The sequence below is a fragment of the Myotis myotis genome, unplaced genomic scaffold (assembly GCF_014108235.1).
Source record: "Myotis myotis isolate mMyoMyo1 unplaced genomic scaffold, mMyoMyo1.p scaffold_m19_p_10, whole genome shotgun sequence".
Taxonomy (NCBI): Eukaryota; Metazoa; Chordata; class Mammalia; order Chiroptera; family Vespertilionidae; genus Myotis; species Myotis myotis.
This window is the reverse complement of record NW_023416314.1, coordinates 28,554,425-28,577,743: the sequence shown is the minus strand read 5'-3', so window position 1 is coordinate 28,577,743 and position 23,319 is coordinate 28,554,425. Positions and strand designations below refer to the sequence as shown.

The following is a 23,319-nucleotide window of genomic DNA, read 5'->3' as shown; positions in this document are numbered from 1 at the left end:
TTGTTGTCTGTAAGACCCCAGGTCAGCTCAGCACTCAATCACCAGAGAGTGAAGGGTGAAATGCTTGCTTATTTTTTAATTATTATTTTTTAATGCAAGGCACAATTGTCTTTAGTAAAGAATTGCTGCTTAAGTCATGATAAAAAATCCATTATTTTTTTTTAATTACAAAAGAAATGCCTGCTCACCAACAATCATACATTATAGAAATGAATGGCTTGGCAAACAAAACCCCCTGACAATCTCACGCCTCAACTGTAATCACTGTGAACAGTCGGGTGTATTTCTTTCTTTACATAACTTATCTTGATGGGATCATTTGTTTTCAGGAATTTTTTTCTAGTTACCCAACTTTATTAAAAACCAATGTGGTTGCCCTAGCCGGTCTGGCTCAGTGAATAGAGCATCGGCTGCGGACTGAAGGGTCCCAGGTTCAATTCTGGCCAAGGGCACATGCCCAGTTGTGGGCTCGATCCCCAGTAGGAGGCGTTCAGGAGGCAGCCGATCAATGATTCTCTCTCATCATTGATGTTTCTCTCTCTCCCTCTCCCTCCTCCTCTGAAGTCAATAAAGAAATATATTAAAAAAAAAACCCCAATATGGTTAAGCCTACTAAAATGAATGCCGAGTAAGATGAGACTGCGTATGCGTGTGTTTCAATGCGCAGGATACGGAGAAAGGGAGAAACGGGGGAAATGAGAGTGACTATACCAGGCCCTGGACTGTCCGGCATGGAGTGATCATGCTGGGATGTGGGGATTCCAGTCTTACCCAACCTCTCTTTCCCTCAAGTAATGCTGTTGCATCAACAGCAGCTCAGAAGGCTCTTTCTTAGTGAAACATCTTGGTGTCCCAGTTCCTTTCTGGATAATCAGGAGCAGGAACGGAGGGTGTCCCGGGAACACCTGCAGGCGGGAATTCGGGAGGTTTTGGGTTTTCTGAGGGTGTCTTGCCCTCCCACTCCTGCACCCCGCCGGGTCTCCATGCCCATGCCTCACTTCAGAAGTTTCCGTTGGTTCTTTTTAAAGTCTGCCTGACATTTTCTTTCCACCGTGTTGGGCACTTTCCTTATTACTTACTTCCTAGAAAAACATCTCTTTCACGCATTGAAGTATAGCTGCTTTGTAATCTTTCTCAGAGTATTTCTTTTTCTTGGGGTCCTAATTGTTCTATTAGCTGTGTATCTGCTTTTCCCACCGTGTGAACTGTTTCCGTGAATCATGACTTTATTTTCCTTGGAGCATTGTTTTTCCCCTCCAGGAATTGCACACAGCATGGGTGTGGGGGCACCCCCACGGGGGAGTTATGCTTTTCCTTCTGCCCGGTTCCTCAGCCATCGCACTGGGAGGGGACAATAGTTCATACTCATTTCTTAACTTGGGATTTTTTGCACCACGTGTGTATGGGAAATGTGGACTTTAAATTTACATGTGGTGAAGGTTTGGTTTTAGTTTTGTCCAAGAAACATTTCCCTCCACAAGTTCCTAGTCGTTTCCCTATGTTGGGGAGCAGAGCCTATTTCTTCTTCATGGGAGGGCAACCGTTTGAAGCTCCAAGATTTCTGCAAGAACCTCAATCCCAATGCCCTGCCTTGTAGAGGCCTCAACACTAGACCCCCTGCCAGAACCCTGAAACAGAAAGCAAGTAAAAAACAATAAAATGTTTCTCAAGCAGTTTCAATCTTATATGGCAAGTGGGAAAGACTTCATTTGTAGTCCCCCTGATGCACCTCTGTAAATGCCTGGCGCTCGCGGAAGCTTGGTTTACCAACCCCTGGGTTAGATGGCTGGAGCCCTTTCTACTTTTGAGCTCTGATAATTAGGGCCAGTCTCCTAGCGTCTTCTGCATAATCCTTGCCTTTCCTGTGTTCTTGCTTTTCCCACGGTGTATCATCTGTATGGAATGTGTTTTTTCTCCTGTTGCTTATTCAGATTCGAGCCTAAATTATGTGAGTACTCTGACTTGCAATTGTCCATAGCGCATGGTTAAGCAAACGGTGGGGAGCCACAGTCTCTTCGTGCTCTACTCTCTCTCCCTAGCCAGACTCGCCATTGCCTTCACCCTAAATATCATCTATGCTGGCAAATCCCAACTATATATTTCCATCCTAGAACTCGTTTTGAGCTCCTGACTTATGTAGAGACTCAGAGGCTATGAAAGCTTAGAGGTCAGTTCTCAGCTCCACTAGATACATAACAACATCTTGAAATGAAAAGCTTGAGGGCGGGACTGTTTATTTCTTTGTGGATTGCTGACTATGCCTGGCACAGTGTCTTGTATACAACAGATGCTCGGTAATGTCCATACTGACTTTTTAAAATATTTTTTTAGAGAGAGGAAAGGAGAGAGAAAGAGAGATAGAAACATTGATGGGAGAGAAACCCTGCTAGGAATTGAATCAGCAACCTCTTGCTGATTGAACAATGCTCAATCCACTGACCCACACCAGCTGGGCTCATTTTGATTTAAAAAAATTGACAGTAATATGTCTTTGTTATGGATTAAACAAGCGTTTGAAATAGCTATTTGTAATCTTTAAAACAATGCACTGAAAATAAGTCTTAATTTCAGAGTTTTATTATATTGCATTAAACGAATGGCAGGATGGTTATACAATGTTCTCTCTCATTTAGTTCTTAAGTACTTGCAAGTTCTTAAGCAAGCCTTTACCACCAGATGATAAAAATAAACGTAACAAGCAATTTCTTAATAAGTAATATCTTACAAATTACAGCACATTTAAAATAGCTTTAAATGTATTCTTCATAAGTAATTCAGCATATGTGTTTTTTTTTTATCATGTTCACTTATGCTTAAGAATTAAAGCAATTATATTACTCTGATGGAAATATGGAAATCTCTCCTTCATGCAAAATACAGGGATATATGCAAGTTGAAGGGAAAAAATCTTACTCTTCTCCCACATGATCACAGCACAGTAGAGATAATTTATCCAGAGGTAGAAAGATGAAGAGACTCAAAAAGAAGAAATTTTCCTGGAGTTAAAAAGCAGATGACTTAAAAAAGAAGTCAGTTTTTAAAAAACTATCATTTCCCTTCTTCTTTATCACTTTAATCTCAGCAGCTTAGCAATTTCTTTCTTTAGGGGTTGGGGTGCTAGAGAGAAAGGGGGTGGTTTCCTTTCTGGTCTGAAAGGCTGAAGCTGCTGCTGACATCAAATTTCAGTCCAACCCAGGCCCAGTATCAGACAGGCCTGAGCTCTAGGCGCACACCTAACAGACCATGCCCATCCATTCTACTGTAAGTAACAGAAATGAACAATGTAAGTGGGAACCATGGGGGGAAACTTGTCCCTCAGGTGCAGTGCTCCAGGTCCCACCACATAGCAGAGAAAGAGCAAGAAGAATGGGACAACTAGTCTTTGCCACAGAAACATCAAGCACTGTCTCAGCTGTGAGCAGGACACTCACAGTTACCCACTGCTGCGGTTCACAGCTTTACATGGAGACGCCCCTGTCCTGGTGGGTCCTCCCCAGTGGCCAAACTCCAGGATAGTAACTGAACCATACTGACTCTTGGTTGTTGTTGTTAATCCTCACCCAAGGATATTTCTTCCATTGTGTTTTTAGAGAGAGTGGAAAGGAGGGAGGGAGGGTGTGTGTGTGGGAGAGAGAGAGAGAAACATTGATGTGAGAGAGACACATAGGTTGGTTGCCTCCTGCACATACCCCAACTGGTGCCAGGGATCAAACCTGCAATGCAGATACATGCCCTTGAACATGAATAGAAACTGAGACCCTTTGGTTCGAGGCCTGACACTCTAAACTAGTGGTTCTCAACCTTCTGGCCCTTTAAATACAGCTCCTCATGTTGTGACCAACCATAAAATTATTGTCGTTGCTACTTCATAACTGTAATGTTGCTACTGTTATGAATCGTAATGTAAATATCTGATGTGCAGGATGGTCTTAGGCGATCCCTGCAAAAGGGTCGTTCAACAGCCAAAGGGGCCGCGACCCACAGGTTGAGAACTGCTACAAGTCTAAACACTCAGCCACACCAGCCAGGGCCATACTGACTCTTTTTCAGCACCACCGCCCCCCCGCGCCCGCCCCCCCGCCCCCAAAATCTTATAACACATCCGCAAGAAGAGGGGCTTTTTATTAGTAGGATGTTTGGAAAGAGGCAAGGATGTTGAAGGTAGGAGTCAATGTTTCCTAAGATTCTTTCTTAAAATACATTGTATTTGGCTTTGGGGCTGCTGACTCACGCAAGGCCGGGCATTCCATCTTGGGGCTACTATATTCCCCAGAGTGCCTGGAGAGACCAGCTCCTTCCCCACCTACAGTATCCACAAACATCTGCGTTAGCTTATTAGAGACTCAAAACAACCCGCTGTCAAGGACACATTCTTCTTGGCTGACTCATGGCTCTCCCCAAGGGTTGACCCCTGGACTGCTTGTGTGTCTGTGAGACCATAAACTGACTTTAATGATAATTTGAAGGGCCTCTTACATCCTAATTTATGTAACCTTCTCACACGAATAACAAGGCTTCCCTGTGGGGAATCATGGAATGACTAGTTACTCATTAGATAAGCAGTGATCCCTGGAAACAGGAAGAAGAGAGGCTCTCACAGCCCATGCCATTCCCTTCTCTTGTCATCCACAGGAACTCAGCATTGTAGAAAGCAGTCTGGCCTCGGAGTCAGCAGACCCAGGTTCAATTTGCTGCCCTGCCAGATGCTGTGTGACCTGATACAGTTCCTTAGCCTCTCAGGACCTTGGTTTCCTATTCTATAAAGTGGCAATAATAATACCTATCCTGCCAGCCAGGGATCTTAAACAGTCCTAATAGAATTCTGGGGTGGGAAGGCATCTTAAAGAGTATCTGAAGCTTAAATTTCCTCTTATAAGAGCACTAGAAACCTATTCTTGAACTCTTTCTGGGACAGGGAACTCATTCTCACAGAAGGCCCAGTGCTTTGAGCTGAAAACTGCCTCCTTTGGCATTTTACCAATTGGTCTTTCTCCATGTGAGGATACAGAAACAAGTCCAGTCCCCTTCTGGAAGAACAGCTTTCAGATATCTGGAGGAAGTACCATGCTGTTGATATAGACAGAGCAGCCCTAAGTCTTCTCCCACCAGGCTAAGCCTTTAATTTCCTTCACCATCAGGCTTGCTGTTCTCCAAAGACACTTTAGGGAATTTATGATCCTCAAAGTATCTTGTCCAGAACCAAATGTGGTATTCAGGATGGTCTGAAAGGGCGGGAGGGGGTGGGGAATTAAGTGGATGTTCACCTACCTTGTTCTAGATGCTATGCCTCTATTGATAGATGTAGCTGACCCTTAAATTAGCTGCTTTGGTGGCCACATCTCATTAGCAGCACTTCCCCCATAATCTCAGCTTCAAATACCCAATGCTCTGATTACTATATCCTTTCTTTCCAGCTTATTCCATCTAGTACCCTGCCGGGGCTGACCAGCAGGCCCTGAGCGACTGATGAATAATGACTCTGACATACGTTTCTGTGAAAGAGAGGCCTAAGGGACTGCCTGGCTAGAGAAACCAAACAGACTCATTTACCTGTCTTCTTAGGTCTTTATTATAACAACTAGAGGCCCAGTGCATGTTATTCATGCACTGGTAGGGTCCTTAGCGGCTGCTTGCTGCCGGTCAGGTACTCCCTCCCTTCCCTAGGCTGGCCCCACCCATGGTTGAACTTCTGGATAAACTCCTGGTGGATGGGACAATTTGCATACTAGGCTTTTATTATATAGGCTAGCTTGAACTAAAATTAACTATTAGATATTATCAGAAGGGTAAGCATTCTTGAGAAGACATATGCGACTGCAGTGTCCTTTAAGCAAGGATGTCTAAAGACTAAGCATAAAGATTCCAGTAAACACCTGGGGACTCAGACTTGTTTGGAAAAGTCAAAGCAGGGGCAGTTGCCTTCAGCCAATTCCCCTGGAGGTTCAGACCTTTTGGAATTTCCTCCTTACAGGCTTTCCAACCAAGGCCCATGCTTCCCAACAGTACCCAAGTCAATAGTTCTTCGGCCTCACCAGGACTTCCCATCCATTGACCATAGTGCTGTCCCTGACCTTTCTCCTCCACCGTGTCCTCATGTCCCTTCTTACCCAGTCTAGACCTCACGACACATCGCTATAATCACACCCTTGAATACACTCCCAATTCCTTTCTCTCTCTTTTCCTTTCTTGCGTAGCAAAATCCCAGCACTGATTAAATCCTACTCTCTGTCTACTTCTACACAGCACCCAGACAGTTGAAACTGGCTAGAGAAAAACACAGAAATAGGTTAACTGGCCCCAGTTAACTTCATGAAGAGTAACCTCAAGGGGACCCATGGAGCTGCCCAGTAATCATCCTCTAGTTCCCCAGTCTGGGCATTCCAGGTCATACCGCCTCCATCCTTAAGCCTCCACCACCTCCGTTCCAATCTTTACTCTCAGCAGATGGTCTTGCCTTCACCCAATAGGGATTCCACAGGCTCTGGATCCCACTGCTCTGCCCTCCCTCTGTCCCGTGGATGGGCGTCTGTACTCCCAGCTAAGACTAAGAACTAGAACTTTGCCCTCTTGCTTCATAAGGAACTTTGCCCCCACATCCCATACTCTATTACTAACTTCCTTTTTTTCCTACAGGTCATTCCCATCCTATATAACGACAATATCATTTTCTTTCATTTTAGGAAACAAAATAAAAACACACACAAAACAACAAAATGTTGCTGTTCAGTAACCTGCCCAAGGTCACAAACCTAGAAGTGGTGTGTGTGTGTGTGTGTGTGTGTGTGTGTGTGTCAGTCTTCCCACCTCAAAAGCCCACCCAAATGCGACTTCATGGGCTGCAGACGATGGAGCAACTCTCTCTCCAGTCAGTGCTTGGTTTGAATGGCTGAACTCGGTAAGAGACCACTTTGCCAAAGACATCCAGGCCAGCTGTGTCATGCCTGGGCACTCCAGGGTCAGCAAGCAAAGCTGCAGGTTTTCAAGTGAGAAGGGGACCTGCCGGGACTGCGGGGACCTGCTGAGCTGCTGAAACTCTATCTTGACTGACTTGCCTGTCAGAGTAAGTGTGGGTGTGCAGGGTGCTATTTCCAGAACTCCCTCCCAGCAGCACGCCAGCCTCGGCAGGGTGAGCCAGTAGCCATGATGGCAGACAGATGGGGCAGGAAAAAGTGGGTGGAAGCGCCAATATCGTGCACCCCCATGCAGAGATGACACCTCATAAATCTCACAGGCTTAGCCCATGGTGGCTTATTAATGCTGCCTGGTCCCCACGTAGAGGTAGAAAGTGACAACCACTCACAACATCCCTAATTATTCCGAGAACCCAGAACAACTCAGGCTAAGAAGGTTTTCCTCCTGAAACACCAGATACTTAACTATCTCCAGATCATAGGCCTTCAACCATCACCCCTCTCCTGTCCCCTCTCTGCTCCCAAACCTTCTTCCAGACAATGAGCCCATCTGGCGTTGAGACTTCTAAGTACATGGGTCCAGTTGGACTTTTCAGACCACCTGGAAAAGCCTCTTTTTTGTGTATCTGCCAAAACCAGTGTTGACTTTAGCCATGCTATCTCCTGAGAGCCCTCTTTCAAAAGGGACAGATGAGCCACTTACTTGTCTGTCACGGCCTGCATGAACTCGTCCAGCAGCTCATCATACTTCTCCCCACGCACACGCGGGTGCTTCAGGCCGATGTACAGGGGGTCTCTGAGCAGCTCCTGGAACAGACAGCATCCATATCCTCAAGTGTCCTGGTTTAGTGGGAAGGACCAGGGGATGAGAGGGGAAGAGGGAAGAGGAAGCCAGATGAGCCCCAGGTATCACCTCCAAAAGGTCTGAAGGCTAAGCCCCTGACTGAGGGTGGACTCCCAGGTGGTCCCATTTCAGAAACCAAGGATACTTTGAACAGGCGAGCCTCTCCCTGACACAGTCTTCCCACCTCTGGCTGTGGCTTTGGGTGTATTTCAGAGCTTCTCAGCAGTGGTGCTGTTGACATTTTGTCTTGGATAATTCTTTGATGTGAGGGCTGAATGCATACTGCAGGATATTTAGCACTGGTCTCTGATCTCTAGCCACTATAAGTCAGTAGCACTTTCAGCTGTGACAATAAAAACGTGTCTGTAGACATTGCCAAATGTCTTTTTTGGGGGGCAAAATGCCACTGGTTGAGAACTGCCATAGACAGCATCTGGACTGGAGTATTGGATCTGGTCCAAAGCCACTGATCTGGACTCAAATTAGAAAAACTCCTTCCCTCCTTTCCTCCCTCCAAAGTCTTACTGAATACCTACCATGTGCCTGGTTATATGCTAGGCCCTGAGGATACAAGAATAGAATGATACAACCTGAAATTCTAGTTCAAGAAAGATGCCTACCTTAATGCTAGCCTGTGTTAGGTGAATACCCCCCACCCCTGCCCACTCCACCTCTTGTAGCTCTTTGTCAGAACATTCACACACTGTTTGGACACCTTCTGTGTCTGCACTGGTGTGATGACCATGCCCACTGGCTGACTTCCCACCTCTTCTATACTGCCCAGCCCGCCTCCATAGAATCAGTGGACTCACTTGTGTATGACATGGTTACTGAGCATCTGTTACTGACATTGGGCCTCGCAGGGTTTATAGATGAGTGAGGAATGGTTGCTGCCTTTAAGCTGCTCAGTCTCTGGCAGGTGGCTGATGAGTGAACTCACAAACTCTGCTACAGGGTAGAGCAACATTGATTTCTTTGGAAGAAAGTGTGGCCCATGGCAGCAAAGAGAAGGAACAAAGTGATTCTCATTGGGAATGGAGGGTTGCATCATAGAGAAAACGGTTAGGCACTAGAAGATAGAGACAGATTTTGACAGGTGGTCTGGGCCCTCCAGGCTGAGAAGTCAGCACAGAGAAAGACTGGGAGCTGGAGCAGAAGGGGGGAAAAGTACCTGTGTGTTTAGGAAATAGGAAGTCATTCCATGAGCTAGTCTCCAGGAATCATCTATTTTTGTGTCTATCTCACAAAAATATCAGCTCACTGAGGACCAGGTTGAGTGTCATCTTCATCTCCATTTGAACTGCTGCTGCAGATTCAGAGGTAAGGTAGCCATGGGCTGTGCCCTCCAGGGGCTTGGAGTCAAGTCTCACGTCCACCCTGGCCAGCTGTGTGGCCTCAGGCAAACCACACCACCTCTCAGAGCCTTCCTCTCACCTGTCCAATGGGGACGAAATTGTGCTGAGTGACTGTGGCACAGGGTGATTGTGATGAGTAAATGAAGCCATACATGTGAAAGAGCTTTGTGAATTACAACACACTCTGAAAACTAATAGCAGTAGCTTTAACTGGCATAGTGCTTCCTATGTGCTGCATGATAAGAAATATTCTAAGTACTGACGCTCCCCTACAAGGTGTGGCCACAGAGATGTGCCCCTCAGAACTCTCCTGAGAGAACCTGCTGAGGGTGGGTAGTGGGTGGACAAGCTTCCAGCCGCCACATTCTCTCCAGGCTGCTACCAGCCTGTGACTGAGCATGGTGGGTGCTAGGTTGGGCCAGTCCTGCACAGCTGGCACTTCTAATCTTTGCTCAGGGATTCCTATTGGCCTGAGACTTTCCCAGGGCTGGGTTGCAGACAGCGCTCTTCTTACTGTTTTCTTCCTTCCTTCTCTCCTTTCACCGATGCCATACCTGCATCATCGTCTAAGGCCCTGCCCACCTACCAACGACTTCTGCTCCCTCCTTTTCTTCTTTCTACACACCGTTGTCACCTGTTTCCTGGAGGACATGAATGAAAAAAATGGGGCAGCAAGCCACAGAGAGGCTAAACAACCTGCCCAGACCTTGGGCTAGTAAGCGCAAAAGCCAGGACTCAAACTCAGCTGCCTGGCTCCAGAGTCCATGAGTGTAACCACCAAGCTCTTAGTCGCTCTTCTGCACATCAACCAGAATTGACTTATTTTTTGTTAAAGACCCCGCTCTAGGTCCATACTGTCTTGATGGTGCTATGGGAGGTGGTTGGGCAAAGGTGCAGGGAACAGGAAAGATCAGGAATGCCTGCCTTCCCAGCCCCTCACCCCCAATCCCGAGTCCATAGAATCTTGAGGTGGGTTTAATGCCTTTTCCAAGGCACCAAGGTCTAACTTAGAAAGAGGATGGGTCCTTACCTTTTCTTAACGTCTTCACCCCCTGGATGACACATCCTTGAGATTGTTTAGGATTCTGGCAGGGGTGTGTGTGTGTGTGTGTGTGTGTGTGTATGTGTGAGAGACTAAAGGATGATAGTGGCATATATAAGGTGCCTACCATTGCACATGTCACTTTCAAAGTGACCATGTAAAAGCCACTGAAGGCAGCAAACAATCAGGTAAGAGTGCACAATAAAGTAAATGATGTTATAACTACTTGATGGACAGCTAGACATTCATTAAAATGAGTGGTTTATAAAAAATATTTTTATTTTTATTGATTTCAGAGAGGAAGGGAGAGGGAGAGAGAGAGAGATAGAAACATCAGTGATGAGAGAGGATCATTGATTGGCTGCCTCCTGCATGCCCCCCACAGAAGATCGAGCCCGCAACCCAGGCATGTGCCCTTGATCGGAATCGAACCTGGGACCCTTCAGTCTGCAGTCCGATGCTCTATCCACTGAGCCAAATCAGCTAGAGCAAAATGGGTGGTTTTTAAGACTATGCAGCCACCTGGACAAATGCAGGTGAGATTATTTAAAGTGAAAAAAGCAGGATACAGAATTGCTATCCTAATATCAATCGTGTGAAACACACACACATATAGCCTGGAAGGGCATAAAATACTGATAAAAATAGTAAAACTCTTGGCATTTGCAGAAAATATTCACTTTTTTAGTTCTTATAGAGATGAAAGGGTCCATGTTAAGTTACACTTTGTAATGTTGCCAAGCCACAGATGTGACTGGTGGTGGGTCAGGCAGCAGAGTGAATTTCTTAGTGCTGCATATGCGGTTTCTGGGGTGAGCCAAATTCTCTAGTGGTACTGAAGAATTTTAGGAGTTTCCAAACATTTCTCAGCATATCTGCATTTAACACGAAAGGTCAATCATAATGAGGTACCATTGAGCTATAAGGGTGACAATACAAAGCTTTAAAAGGTCCTTATATTTAATTTTATAATAAGATGTTTTCTGCCTGAAATGCTTCAAAGATTAGCATACAAAAATATTGTAAAGAAAGTTTCTATATGGAGATGACATTAAAAATAGCTTCTTATATTCGTATAGAACTTTCAAGTAATCTCACTCCTTCGGAATCAAAAGTCATTTGGCCCTTTGGTCTTACACATTCTCATCCCCGTTTGACAGATGAGGAAGGTGGAGCTCCAGGGCTTGAGTACATTGCCCAAGCTGACACAGCCGGAAAGCCGTTGAGCTGAAACCGAGTCTTGCTTTGCCTGGGTCTCATGACAGTGCCCTTTCGGCTCCATCATTTGATGGCGCGGTGACTGGGGAGCCTGAGGTGGCTCCTCCCCTTCTGCCAGGTCCCCCTGAAAGAGTTCAGCAGTGGCTGGGAAGGCCCAGGCTGTCACCCCGCAGGCCAGGCTGGGGAGCATGGGAGCCAGAATGGACACAGTCCATGTCCACATCTCCGCCAGCTGGGTCTCCTTTGGCAGGAGGGGTGGAGCTCCCTCAGCTGTCTTAGCACCACGTGGAACAAGAAGTCCACATTCTGCCCCGCATCCCACTGAGCAATGTGTATCTAAGAATGACTGCCCGCAAGGGGCTGGACCCTGTCTCCTTGCAGCCCTCCTCCATCCTGGACTTCCTCACATAATTGTTAAGAAGTTTCTAGCAGGCAGTATTGCCAGATGAAATACAGGAGGGCCAGTTAGATTTGAACTTCAGATGGACAACAATTTTTTAGTATAAATTTGCCCCAAGTACTGCATGGAATGTACTTATGCTAACAAATGTTAGCTATTTACCTAACATTTAAATTCAACTGCTGTTCTATATTTCTCTTTGCTAAATCCAGTAACCCTATCAAGAGAGGCAGAAGGAATCTTAAAGTTGGCAGGCAGGGCACTGCAGTGGAGAGGGCACTGCTGGGTCTGCTGGCCCTGGTCAGGATGGCCCCATGAGCACCCTCAGTGTGGCCCCCATCAGCATCCTCCATATGGCCTGGCTTTAGAATCAGAAGGGGCTCTGGGCTTTGGAATAGGTGGGGTATGAATTTAGGCTCTGTTACTTAACTAGCTCTGTGACTTTGGACAAGGTATTTAACTTCACCCTGGTTCATTTTTCTTCTATGAAATCAGGATAATAATGATCTCTATTGCATAACGCAAGCTCTTTGAGGGAAAGGTCCTGTATTCATCTGCATCTTCTCAGTGATTTTGCACATAGCAGGCCCTTGAAAGGTGCTTACTGATTGAGTGGCATGAATTCTAGAACTGGACTAAGGAGATGCTGGATTAAGGACTACGAAGGTCTTAGAAATCACTTGGGTCAGCTTCCTGTAAATGAGTTTTTAAGGCCCGAAAAGGTTAAGTGAGCTGCCCAAGGTCACAAAGCAAATTAGGTGCGATCAGCAGGGTGGAAAGGACAGCTTCCAGATCAGGGGTCTTCCCAGGAGGGACTAACTAACTCAAGCCCGGCTGCTTCCCCTTATTAGGTAGTTACTAAGGTTCGGAACTAAATAAATCTGTAACTTTAGGTTAAGGCCTTTCTCCTAAGCAGGCGAGCCAGAACTTCCTCCTCTGCCATGGGAGTTGAAGGTGCCCTCTGTGGCTGTCTGCCTAGTTCTGACTCCTAAGGGTTTTCTTGCAGCTGAAATGCAAGGAAAATAGAATGGCTTCCCCCTCCTCACTGCCATGCACTAGATTGAAGCTGGAAAAGAGATGAACCTCTGGTCTGGGAAAATCTTCATCTTGCATAGCGACAGGCACACAGTGTTACTCAGAGGGCATCTGGGGGCCTGGGGAGGCCGTGGCATTGGGTTCCCACTCTGGACACAGTTCATTGTCTCCCCTCCCCCCCTACCTGGGGAGGCAGTCATGCCCACCGCACATTCCTCTGGAAGCTCATTAAGCCCAAGGGTGAGCTGTACAGATCCTGGGAGGGGCCCCTCATTGGCCACAGGTGTGCAGACAGTGAGCACCTCCACTGGCACCGCACGGTGATTGCTGATGATTTATTAGCTGCAAAAGGAGCATCTCCAGAGGTGGGGGTTTGGCGATCCCAGCTATTCAGTAACACCTAAGGCACCATTTACCAGGCTCTGTTGATAATCTGTTTCCATGTGTGTTTCCCCACAAGCCGACAGGCCTGCTCCCCCTTTCCATCCTCCCCTCCCCCCAACAGTCAGTTCCACAGAGATTCACACAGCATCTCGTTGGGAGGTGGATCCATCAAAACTCAAGACTTCTGCCAAGAGAAGTCCTCTAGGGCTCAGGGCCCATTTTAAAGTCACTGCCCCCCCCCCACTCCCCCCAGATTGCCCCATAGAACCCTTAGCTCAGAGTGGGATGAACACTGGGGGCTTGGATTCAAACACAGTGGAAGCCATTTCTGCTCTGGGACCTCTTTTCCCGTATGAAATGATGGGGCTGAATTAGAAGTATGTCAGGTCTCTTCTAACACGGACAGTCTGTGGCCCTGCTGTGTGTGGTTGAAGCAAAATGCACACCCCAGTCTGCACACAGCCATGCCGGAGAGCCGAGAGCAGGTGCACCGCCTGACTGGGGTTTCCTCCCCCAGCCCGGTTGGACGGTAGTCACATGTCCCTTCTCACTGCCTCACATATTTGTTTTTCCAAACCTTCTGGATGTGTCAGGTAAAAGTGACTCAGAGTTTCAGGGCTGCGGACCCAGATGTTTTCCTTCAACAGGAAGCCCGGGGGTGTTTTCTCTGACTCGAGAGCTCCTGTGGCCCCAGGAGGTTTTACAGACACACACACAGATGGTCCAGTTGTTCCGACACTACACACCGTCACGCAGCACCCTCCCCGCACTGACATATTGCTCCGGCTTGCTCTGCAGGAGGGATGTGCCCCAAGACTTCTGGGCGGGAAAATCTTGCAAATTGATTCGTTTCCTAAATAAGAACTGTAGTGTGAGAGATCACACAATACATCCATTTGAAAAGAGATAAGTCACCATCTTCCCAATGGTGGTCACTTGGTGATTCTGGATTTTTGTGTCCTGAGTTTATCGAAGAAGGTTTGATGGGGGTTCACCATTTTTGGGGGTGGGGGTGGGAGACCATGGGAATAGCATGAGTCATCCTGACTTGATCCTGAGGGTCTATGGACCCCCTACTATGTGAAATACCTACCCTCCCAGTCTTCTCTTCCTAGCCTGTAACCTGGCTTCTCTGAGCAGCATGCCATGGCAGACAAGGCTGCTCTGCAGCCAGAGACCCGGGTTCAAATCCCAGCTCTGACACTAGGAGCTGTGAGACCTGGGGTGAGTAGTTAACAGGTTTGTCTCAGATTTCTCATCTGTAAAACAGGGAGAACCATATCTCCTATAGCTGTTGTAAAAATTAAAAGAGATGAAGATATGTAATCCCTAGAACTGTGCCTGGCGCACCACAGATGCTGGTGTTGGTCCCCGTGGCCTGGGTGGGAACAGCTCTTTCTCACTAGGTGTTGCAAGGGCGGGCCAGGCTGTGCTCCTCCTCTCAGCTGGGGAACACTCTGGTTCCTTCCGACAGGAGGGAGCAGGCCTGGAGGAGCTCTCTCCCTTCCACAACCAGGAAGAGGTGATTCAGAGGCCTGAAGCCGCAGGGGGAGAAGCAGACACTTTGAGCAGATGTGGCACATTAGCTATGAAAATGATCAATTAGGTGTCAATGTTGAAACACTGACAAGGAGGTATTCCACCCACGCCTGGCTCTCATCCGTCTCCCTCATGCCCAGCAGACTGCCTGACACGGACTAAACACTCAATAAATACATTTAATAGATAAATAAATGTCAAAGTCAATAAATAAATTTAACTTGTTCAGAAAAGAGAAGGTATTCACAGAATAATCTTCATTGAAAAATCTAGGACAAAATCATGGGCACATTATGATTACAATCAGGTAATAACTACATCTGTGTACAGTACAGTGGGGCCTTGACTTACGAGTGTCCCGACTAACGAGTTTTTTGAGGTACCAGCTGTCTCTCGGCCGATTTTTTGCATTGAGTTGACAGAGTAATTTGAGTTAACGAGCTCCTTAATGAGCTCAGTCTCGGAACGAATTAAATTCATAAGTCAAGGCCCCGCTGTATATGCAGAGACAAAGATTAGATGGAGCGTTGTGGAGAAATGCCATTTCCCTTTTCTTTTTTTTTTTAAAGAAAGATTTTAAAGCAACTTTAGTAATAAAAACTCTAAAAATCAAAAAATGACCTTTAGTTACAAAGCAACAGAAACCCAGGCAGGTGGTGTGGTGGGGACGAGGATCCCAGCCTGGCTGCTTTTAGCCGAGCTTCTTTGGGCCTCAGTTTCCCCTACTGTGTAAAAAGAGGGCAATAATGGATGTTCTACTAGCAGGGTTATTGTCAGGCTTAAGCGGGGTGGTCTGTGCACACGGCATGGCCACGGTTACTCATGGGGTCCTGCTATCTTTTCTGCTGAGTTTGTTACAGGTTGGGGCCCGCTCTAAACTTCAGCACATCATTGCTGGGAGCTGGACCTTCAACGCCAAAAGATTTTTTTAAAAATATGTTTTTACGGATTTGAGAGAGAGAGAGAAAGGGAGAGAGATAGAGGAATAGAAACATCAATGAGAGAGAACCATCGGCTGCCTTCTGCATGCTCCCTCCTGGGGATAGAGCCTGCAACCCGGGCCTGTGCTTTGACCTGGAATCGAACCAGTGACCTTTTGGTTCATGGGTCGATGCTCCAGCATTGAGCCAAACCAGCTGGGTAATGACAAAGGATCTTAATGCATCTGCTAGAGGCCACCAATACGCTTCTGGGGGATGCAATGGTCCTTTTTTTTTTTTTTTTTTTGCCAAGAGCTAGCTTTTAGGAGACAGAGAGTGAAGGTCTATATTAAACCCAGCTGAAGCACAGCAGGAGGTGTCAGATGCGAATAGTCACTGAAACAAAGTGTGTTACATGCATGCATGATTTCACACATGTTCCTTGTGGCTAAGGGACAATTTCAGTAAAACCAGGCATCTGGCTCTGGGGAGGGAACCACAGTGCAGAGCCAACCTTGAAGGCTGTTGGTGACGAGCAACTCTAAATCTCGCACCACCATCCGCCTCCTGTCTCCTAGGCTGGTGGGGAGACATATGGAGAAGAGCTTTAGGGGTGGAAGAACACACAGAAACCTCCTGGTCCTGTTCCTTCTTGTACCAGAAGGGGAATCAAATCTAGATTTGAACAGGGACTCACCTAGCTGCCAGGGGTACTGAGCCCAGCATCCCTGCCTCCCAGCTCAGTACTTCTCCCCCTCGCCTTGTCCTGCCTCCTGCTCCCATGATTTCCCAGCTCTGAAGCAACGTCTGCCCCTGTCCACTCATGGATGGTATCTGTGGATGAAGCCTGAATAAGCATCATTCCTTATGAGCTACAGCGCTCATTCTGTTCAGAAGCAGGGACGTGTAGTGTCCAGGGAGGAGGAGGCCATGCAAAGTCAAGGCAAATTTTCTTTTTTTTTTTTTTTAAAATATATTTTATTGATTTTTTACAGAGAGGAAGGGAAAGGGATAGAGAGTTAGAAACATCAATGAGAGATAACCATCGAGCAGCTGCCTCCTGCACACTCCCTACTGGGGATGTGCCTGCAACCAAGGTACATGCCCTTGACCGGAATCGAACCTGGGACCTTTCAGTCCGCAGGCCGACGCTCTATCCACTGAGCCAAACCGGTTACGGCAAGGCAAGTTTTCTTGAGAGAGGTCATTGCAGAATGCATATAAATAAAACCTATTTGACAATATGAGTCAAGAATCTAAAAAGTGACCATTCCCTTTGCTTCAATATTTCCATTTCCAGGAATTTGTCTTTAGGAGAAACTCAGAGATGGAAACAGACTAAGCTGCAAAAATGGGTATCGGAGCACAATTACATCAGCAAGAAGATCAGAAACCACCTAAGCATCCCACCGTGGAGGGTTTCCTATGCAAATTATGGGATAGCTGGCAGCTCTGCCAATGACCTTGTGGAAGAATGGCTAATGACCTCGGAGAAAGCTGATGAATGACATTACATTTTAAAAAGCGGGATATAGACCTGTCTGTGGGACAAAATCCCAAATTTGCTTTTACAAATGTCTTGAGGAGAAAAGGTTAGAAGGAAATTACCAAACTGTAAGCAATGATTGGTGTTGGTTGCGTGACTGATATTTTATTTTAATACTTCTTTGGGTTTTCTCAATTTAAAAAATATGAACATGCCCTCATTTTAAACTCAGAGATAAATGTCCTTAGGAAGGAATTCTTGGATATTTCTTCATGTTCACTGACAGAGACACAGAGCTGAGATCACAGGCATGCACAAAGCCCATATCCCAGGGTGGTGGTACTCCCGGGGTGGTGATATTCCCAGCTGCTTAAATCCTAAACCACCTGGGGCCCAGTAGGTTGATCTCACCCACACCCTGGGTCAGTTTCTCCCCCTGGGTTTACAGGACCCTTAGTTATCTGGTCCAGGCCTTGGCCCTGAAGTGTTGAGTTTTAACCCTTTCACTGAGGAAGCTCGCCTCTAAAATACTGAAAACACCCAGCCTGCAGCCACTTCCATCAGTGGCCTCTTCACTAATGGACCAGAGAGAAGCCTGAGGGTGTGGAGGCTGCCTGGGATCATGGAGAAAGGAAGCAGGGGAAGCCCAAACAGGGGTCATCATGGAAGGTCTCAGGAGGCAGAGGAGCAGGAAGACCCAGCAGTGGCTGAGGGAAGAAGGGCTGGGAGGGTGGGGCGGGCAGCAGGGAGGAGGATGGTTTCCACTCCACAGCTGTGTAGAGACAGAGCCCTGGCAAAGGGGACCCAGCAAAGAAATGGCCTGATGCTTTGTAGATACAACTGCCCCACGAAGGTGCTCCCCACCCCATCCCAGCTGCCACCTTCTGGCCCCCGATCTCCTACCCACGTAGCATGTTACCTCGTTGTTGGTGCCGACGTCCAGCAGGACAGGGAGGCACTGCTGTGGGTTGACCCCTCCGCACGCCGTGTACAGGGCCAGCTTGCCCACAGGGATGCCCATGCCGTAGCAGCCCAGGTCTCCTAAGCCCAGGATGCGCTCCCCATCAGTCACCACCACGGCCTGAGAAACAAAGCAGGACACCATCAATCACCGGCAGCGCCTCCTGTGACCAAGTGCTGGTCTTGACAGCTCTGGCATGTCAGGCTGACAGCTGATGCCCGCTGCCTCTGCTGGGGATGAAACAGCTTGCCTGGGATGAGGCCAAAGCTCCCTTCAGCTGCAGGTGGCAGGCTGGTGAGGAACCCCACTGAGAAGATGACAGAAAGACACCTGTCTTGCATTCAGAGGTTGGGGTGGGGGCTGCAGAAACAGCTGGAGGGAAAACACATCTAGTCACTCTCTCCCTCAAAGAAACCAGGCAGACAGGCTCAGCTTGAGATTTGAGGGGCAGGGAGGGAAGGACATGAGCAAAGGAGATAATGAAAAACAAGTGTTCATGCTGCTGCTACAACCCTAGGGCAGTGGTTGCCAAACTCTTCAGTCAACAGAGCCAAATATCAACAGTACAACGATTGAAACTTCTTTTGAGAGCCAAATTTTTTAAACTTAAACTATATAGGTAGGTACATTGTTATTAACTTAATTAGGGTACTCCTAAGGCTTAGGAAGAGCCACACTCAAGGGACCAAAGAGCAGCATGTGGCTTGTGAGCTGCAGTTTGCCGACCACGGCCCTAGGGTTTAGAGACCCTTCTCTTTGCCCTGCTCTGAAGTGTGATAAATCCAGTGTGCAAAGGACAGAGCTCCCGTGACATCTACTGGGGTCACTATTTCACAGCAAACCAGGATGGTTCTCAAGCTGTACTGGGATTTGCCTTTGTGTTTAGGCAAATAATCCCTGAAGGGATACCAGGTCGTAGACATAGTGCTAGTTCAAGGCCCACCTACTGTGAATGAATAGATGCTGATGAAGCAGAGGATGGAAATCATTACATTATGATGATGGATATTTATTTATTCGTCCCTTTAATACATATTTATGAAGCACCTACTTTGCATAAGACACTGTGCCAGACAGATCCTGGGGGAAGGAGCTTTAGTTGCTCATCTGTGAAAACGAGTATGCATAAGCCCAGCCCTGAAGAACTAAGGGGCCCAAAGAGAGATGGAACATGTACATTTATAATTACGACTCTGGGAGGAAAGTGTGAGCACAGCAGAACAGGACAAAGGCAGCAGAGATGAGGGGACACATGTACCAGACACTGAACAGGTGGAGATTGTCCATCAAGGGTGTGGTTGGGAGAAAGGCATTTGATATAAAAGGAAATTAATATCCAGGGTAGAGGTGGGGGGATGTAGGCTGTGTGTGTAGGGGTGCAGGGCATGAAAAGAAAGAATGGAAAGTCAGGCAAGAATCAAACAGTGCAGGGCCTTGAATGTCAGGCCAAGGAGAGCCCTTCCAAGTGACAATGAAGTTGTTTATGTCATCCCAACCTCCTCACTGTCACTGGTTCCCTCCTTCTCTAAATGAGTTAAGTTTAGGGGCTACCCATCCTTTCATTGGAACTGGTTTGGGGCCAGACATAGGACCAGCTCTGAGCTATGGGTATCCTGGCTGGCCCCAAGCATGATACTCATAGGCACTACCCTATCTAATAAAGACAGAATATGCAAATTGACCATCACACCATCACAAAGATGGTGGCACCCATAGCCACAAAATGGTGGCACCCAGTCCCCTCAGCCCCACCAGAGTCCCCGAGTCCTTTCAGCCCCACTGGGGGTGGCAGGCCTGCGGTGTGGCCATACCCGCCTGAGGGCAGGTCCAGCCGCTCCTCGCGCCTACCACCAGAGTCTCACAGTCTTTTCAGCCCAGCCGGGGGTGGGGTGCGGCAGGTGCATGGTGTGGCCGGACCCGCCCTCAGCCCCCCAGCTGCCCAAGGCTGGCCCGAGGTGCAGGCAAGCCTTGGAAGTCGGCTGCCCAGCCAGTGCCCAAGGCACGGGCAAGCCTCAGATGGTGGCTGCCCAGCCTCCCAGGGCTGCCTGAGGCTCAGGTAACCAGGCCGACTGAGGCTTGCGCTGCCAGCAGTGGCAGCAGTAGAGGTGTGATGGGGGGGGGTTGCCTTCCCCTGATGGCCCAGTAGGCTCCCGCCCCTGAGAGCCCCTGGACTGTGAGCAGGCTGGGCTGAGGGATGCTCCCTCCAGCGCATGAATTTGCATGCACCGGGTACAATGAAAGTACAATGCTAAGCACTGGGGATAAAAAGATGAAGACCCATCGTTGTCCTGTAAGAACTTATGATCCATATCCAAAGGGTCCATGGCATCTCCTCACTTATTTTCTCTATGTCTCCAGGGGTGAGCACAGACAAGGGCTGTGCTACCTTTTTTGTAGAAATTGCTGTAGAGACTCTTAAAAACACTCTTCCACTTCTGCAAAGGGGTCTCTGGAGAGTGCAACAGACCCACAAAGATGACCATCCCCCTTAGATTGCTCTGCTGCCTCTATGAAAAGTGCTCACAACCCACAACTCACCTGACCCTCCCTTGGCCCTCATTGGTAGGCAGGTCTGAGATTGTTATCTTCATTTCACAGGTGAGCAAACGGAAGCTCATAGACCTTCATATTCTATACAAGGCACTGGACTTGGTGTTTCCACATTAGTTATCTCAGAAAGATTAGATGACTTACCAAGGGCACCTTGCTTATATAGGTGGCAGGCTGTGATTTTAATCAGGCTTTGGGTTCCTGGCTCAGGGCTCCTTCTACCATCCCATTCAACGGGGTTAAGCACCTGTGCTCTTGGCAAAGCTCTGCCCTGCCTCAGGGCCATCCTCTCCACAGTCTCCCTCTGATCTCCCCCTGGCAACTCCCTCTGGTGGAACCTGTGCTCTCATGCTGGCCTGGGATACCCAAACTCTGGTTAATTCTCTACCATCTCTTCTAATCAAAGCTTCCTTACTCTGGTTCCCATTCCCTTAGAATTTCTCTCTGCTGAGGGCCAGTGAGTGACATGGAGTTAAATCAACTACTACTCCATGGTGTTAACTCTAGAACTCTGGGGCCTTTCAAGATGGTACCAAAAATGCCATGATACACTCCCAGTATGGAATGTCCCAGGACATTTGACTGCATCCCTACTCCTCAGAGGGAGTGGCTCACCTCGATCTGTCATCTATCTCACTCCTACCATACCAATGGTTAGGTTATTGCAACAGCTTCACAACCAGAGTCATCTTTCTGCCAATCTCTCCTGCCAACTAATGCCAAATTCACTGTCTCGGAAGCCCGTTTTCCTTATGCCATTCCAAAGCTCAAAGACCTCTAGTGACTTCTAACTGTCCATAAAATAGTGTTTGAAATGCTTAACTCTTTAATGACTTAAATCCAATATACCTTCTGAAATGTATCTCCTGCTACTCATCCGTACACAATTGTCTACTCCAGCCAAACTGGCCTTCTCACTCACTGCTAGACACACTATGAATTCACCAATAATCTCTGACCTCTCAGTCTCTAAATCCCCCTGTTCTAGAAGGCCCTTCTCCTTTCCCAGCCGTGCAAATCCTGCCCATTGCAATTGAATGTGCTTTCTCCCAGCACTTGTTATGTCTACCCCATCCTTGGCCTCTTCACTCTTCCTGCCTGCCTGCCTTCCACAAATATTTATTAAGTACCTACTGCTTTCCAAGCCCCACATTTACTATTTAAACATTCAATGGTGATAGCATTTGGGTTCTTATTTAATAATTTTAAAAATGCAGATTTTATCTCACCACATAGCCTAAAGATGAATGGCCAGGAATGTTGGAGTCTGATAACTATTATTTGAATTTAGGCCCTTTGATGAGTTGCCACATGTAATCTTGGGTCAACAGGTAACTTTTATGAGTTTCAATTTTGCATAAATGGGAGTAATAGCAATACCCAACTCATCAGGTTGTGGTAAAGATGAAATGAAATAATATATCTTATTTTAACCCGGTGGCTTGTATAAAGCAAGTGATCAGTAAATGGTGCTGAGCTTAGAATTATAATACTGATTATTGGGGCAAAGATCATATACTAGAATTCTAAATTGTTTCATTTCTCTCTAGTTTAGTATTACTACAGAAAAAACATGCAATATATGTGAAATGAGTAAATGAAAGAGGAATGAGAGGGAGAGCTTGGCAAATGCAGCTTTGCTTAAGTCTGGCCATGTGAAGCTCAACAGCATTCTTACCGTGACTCTGCACCCATTCCAGTGGCTTCTACTTGTCATCTCTAAGCAAACAGTCTGCTGGACACTGACACTGGGATGTCCAATAGTCTCCCACACTCCCCAAATCCTTAATCAAAGGAATTCGCTTTCCCTTTTATGTCTCTAAAACCTTTTAATTCTGCTGTCCTCACCCCATCTGTTACCCCCTATCTCCCAGGCTCAAAACGGCTCAGTCTGCTCTGACTCATCTCTGTCATTAGTTAACCACCGCTAATTGGTCACCAACTTCTGCTGCTTTGACCTGCTCTATATTTTTCTCATCTGGTCCATGATCTTCATCCACACTGCTCCTGCCTTGGGTCAGTCTATCCATCCCTCACCTCACTTGTGATCTCCAGACTGGTGTCAATATTCTTAGAGTCTCCCTATTCCCTTTCATTCCATCTTTCCAAAGCACAGCCAGGTTTGTCACTTTCTTGCCCCCAAAGCTCCAGTGGCTCCGGATGCCTATAAAATACAACTCAAACGTCTTAGACTTGCATTTAAGGCTTTCCATGGTCTACATCCAATCTGCTTCTTGAATTTTCCCTTTATCCACTCCATGCTTTATCCAAACTAAAATATTTCTTACCTTTTATGAGGTTTGTACTTTCTTGAGTACATGCCATTTTACTTCTCAATCCCTGTATCTCCTGGATCCAAATCCTACCATCCTTTATGTTTCAAGGCACCTCCCTCCATGAAGCTTTCCTTCTGGAAGTTGTCACTCCCTCCTCTGAATTCCCATAGCATTTTACTTCCCGTCCCGCCCCCCCCCCCCACACACACACCTGCTGCTATCTTGTGTTGCTTCCTAGTCTTTCTTAGCAGCTCTAAGCTCTTTGAGCAAGTACCAGGCCTTGTCATCTTTGATTCTGCAGCACTTGACTTGGTCCCTGCAAAGTGATATGCATTCAATAAACGGTGGACAATGTGATAGATCTACCAGAGACAGCAAAAGGTCTTCTCTGTGGGACT

General features: G+C 47.2%; 1 protein-coding gene across 2 annotated transcripts in view; it reads right to left on the bottom strand.

Moving 5' to 3' along the window:
- Positions 1-23,319, bottom strand: part of ME3 (malic enzyme 3) — a 188,631-nt gene that overhangs the window by 46,702 nt on the left and 118,610 nt on the right. For both annotated transcript variants that reach the window (XM_036324741.1, XM_036324742.1), the window contains 2 exons: positions 18,054-18,215; positions 7,615-7,718 (listed from right to left, as the gene is read on the bottom strand). In XM_036324741.1, coding sequence (XP_036180634.1) covers positions 7,615-7,718; positions 18,054-18,215 — 266 coding nt within the window. The remainder of the gene's footprint in view (positions 1-7,614; positions 7,719-18,053; positions 18,216-23,319) is intronic.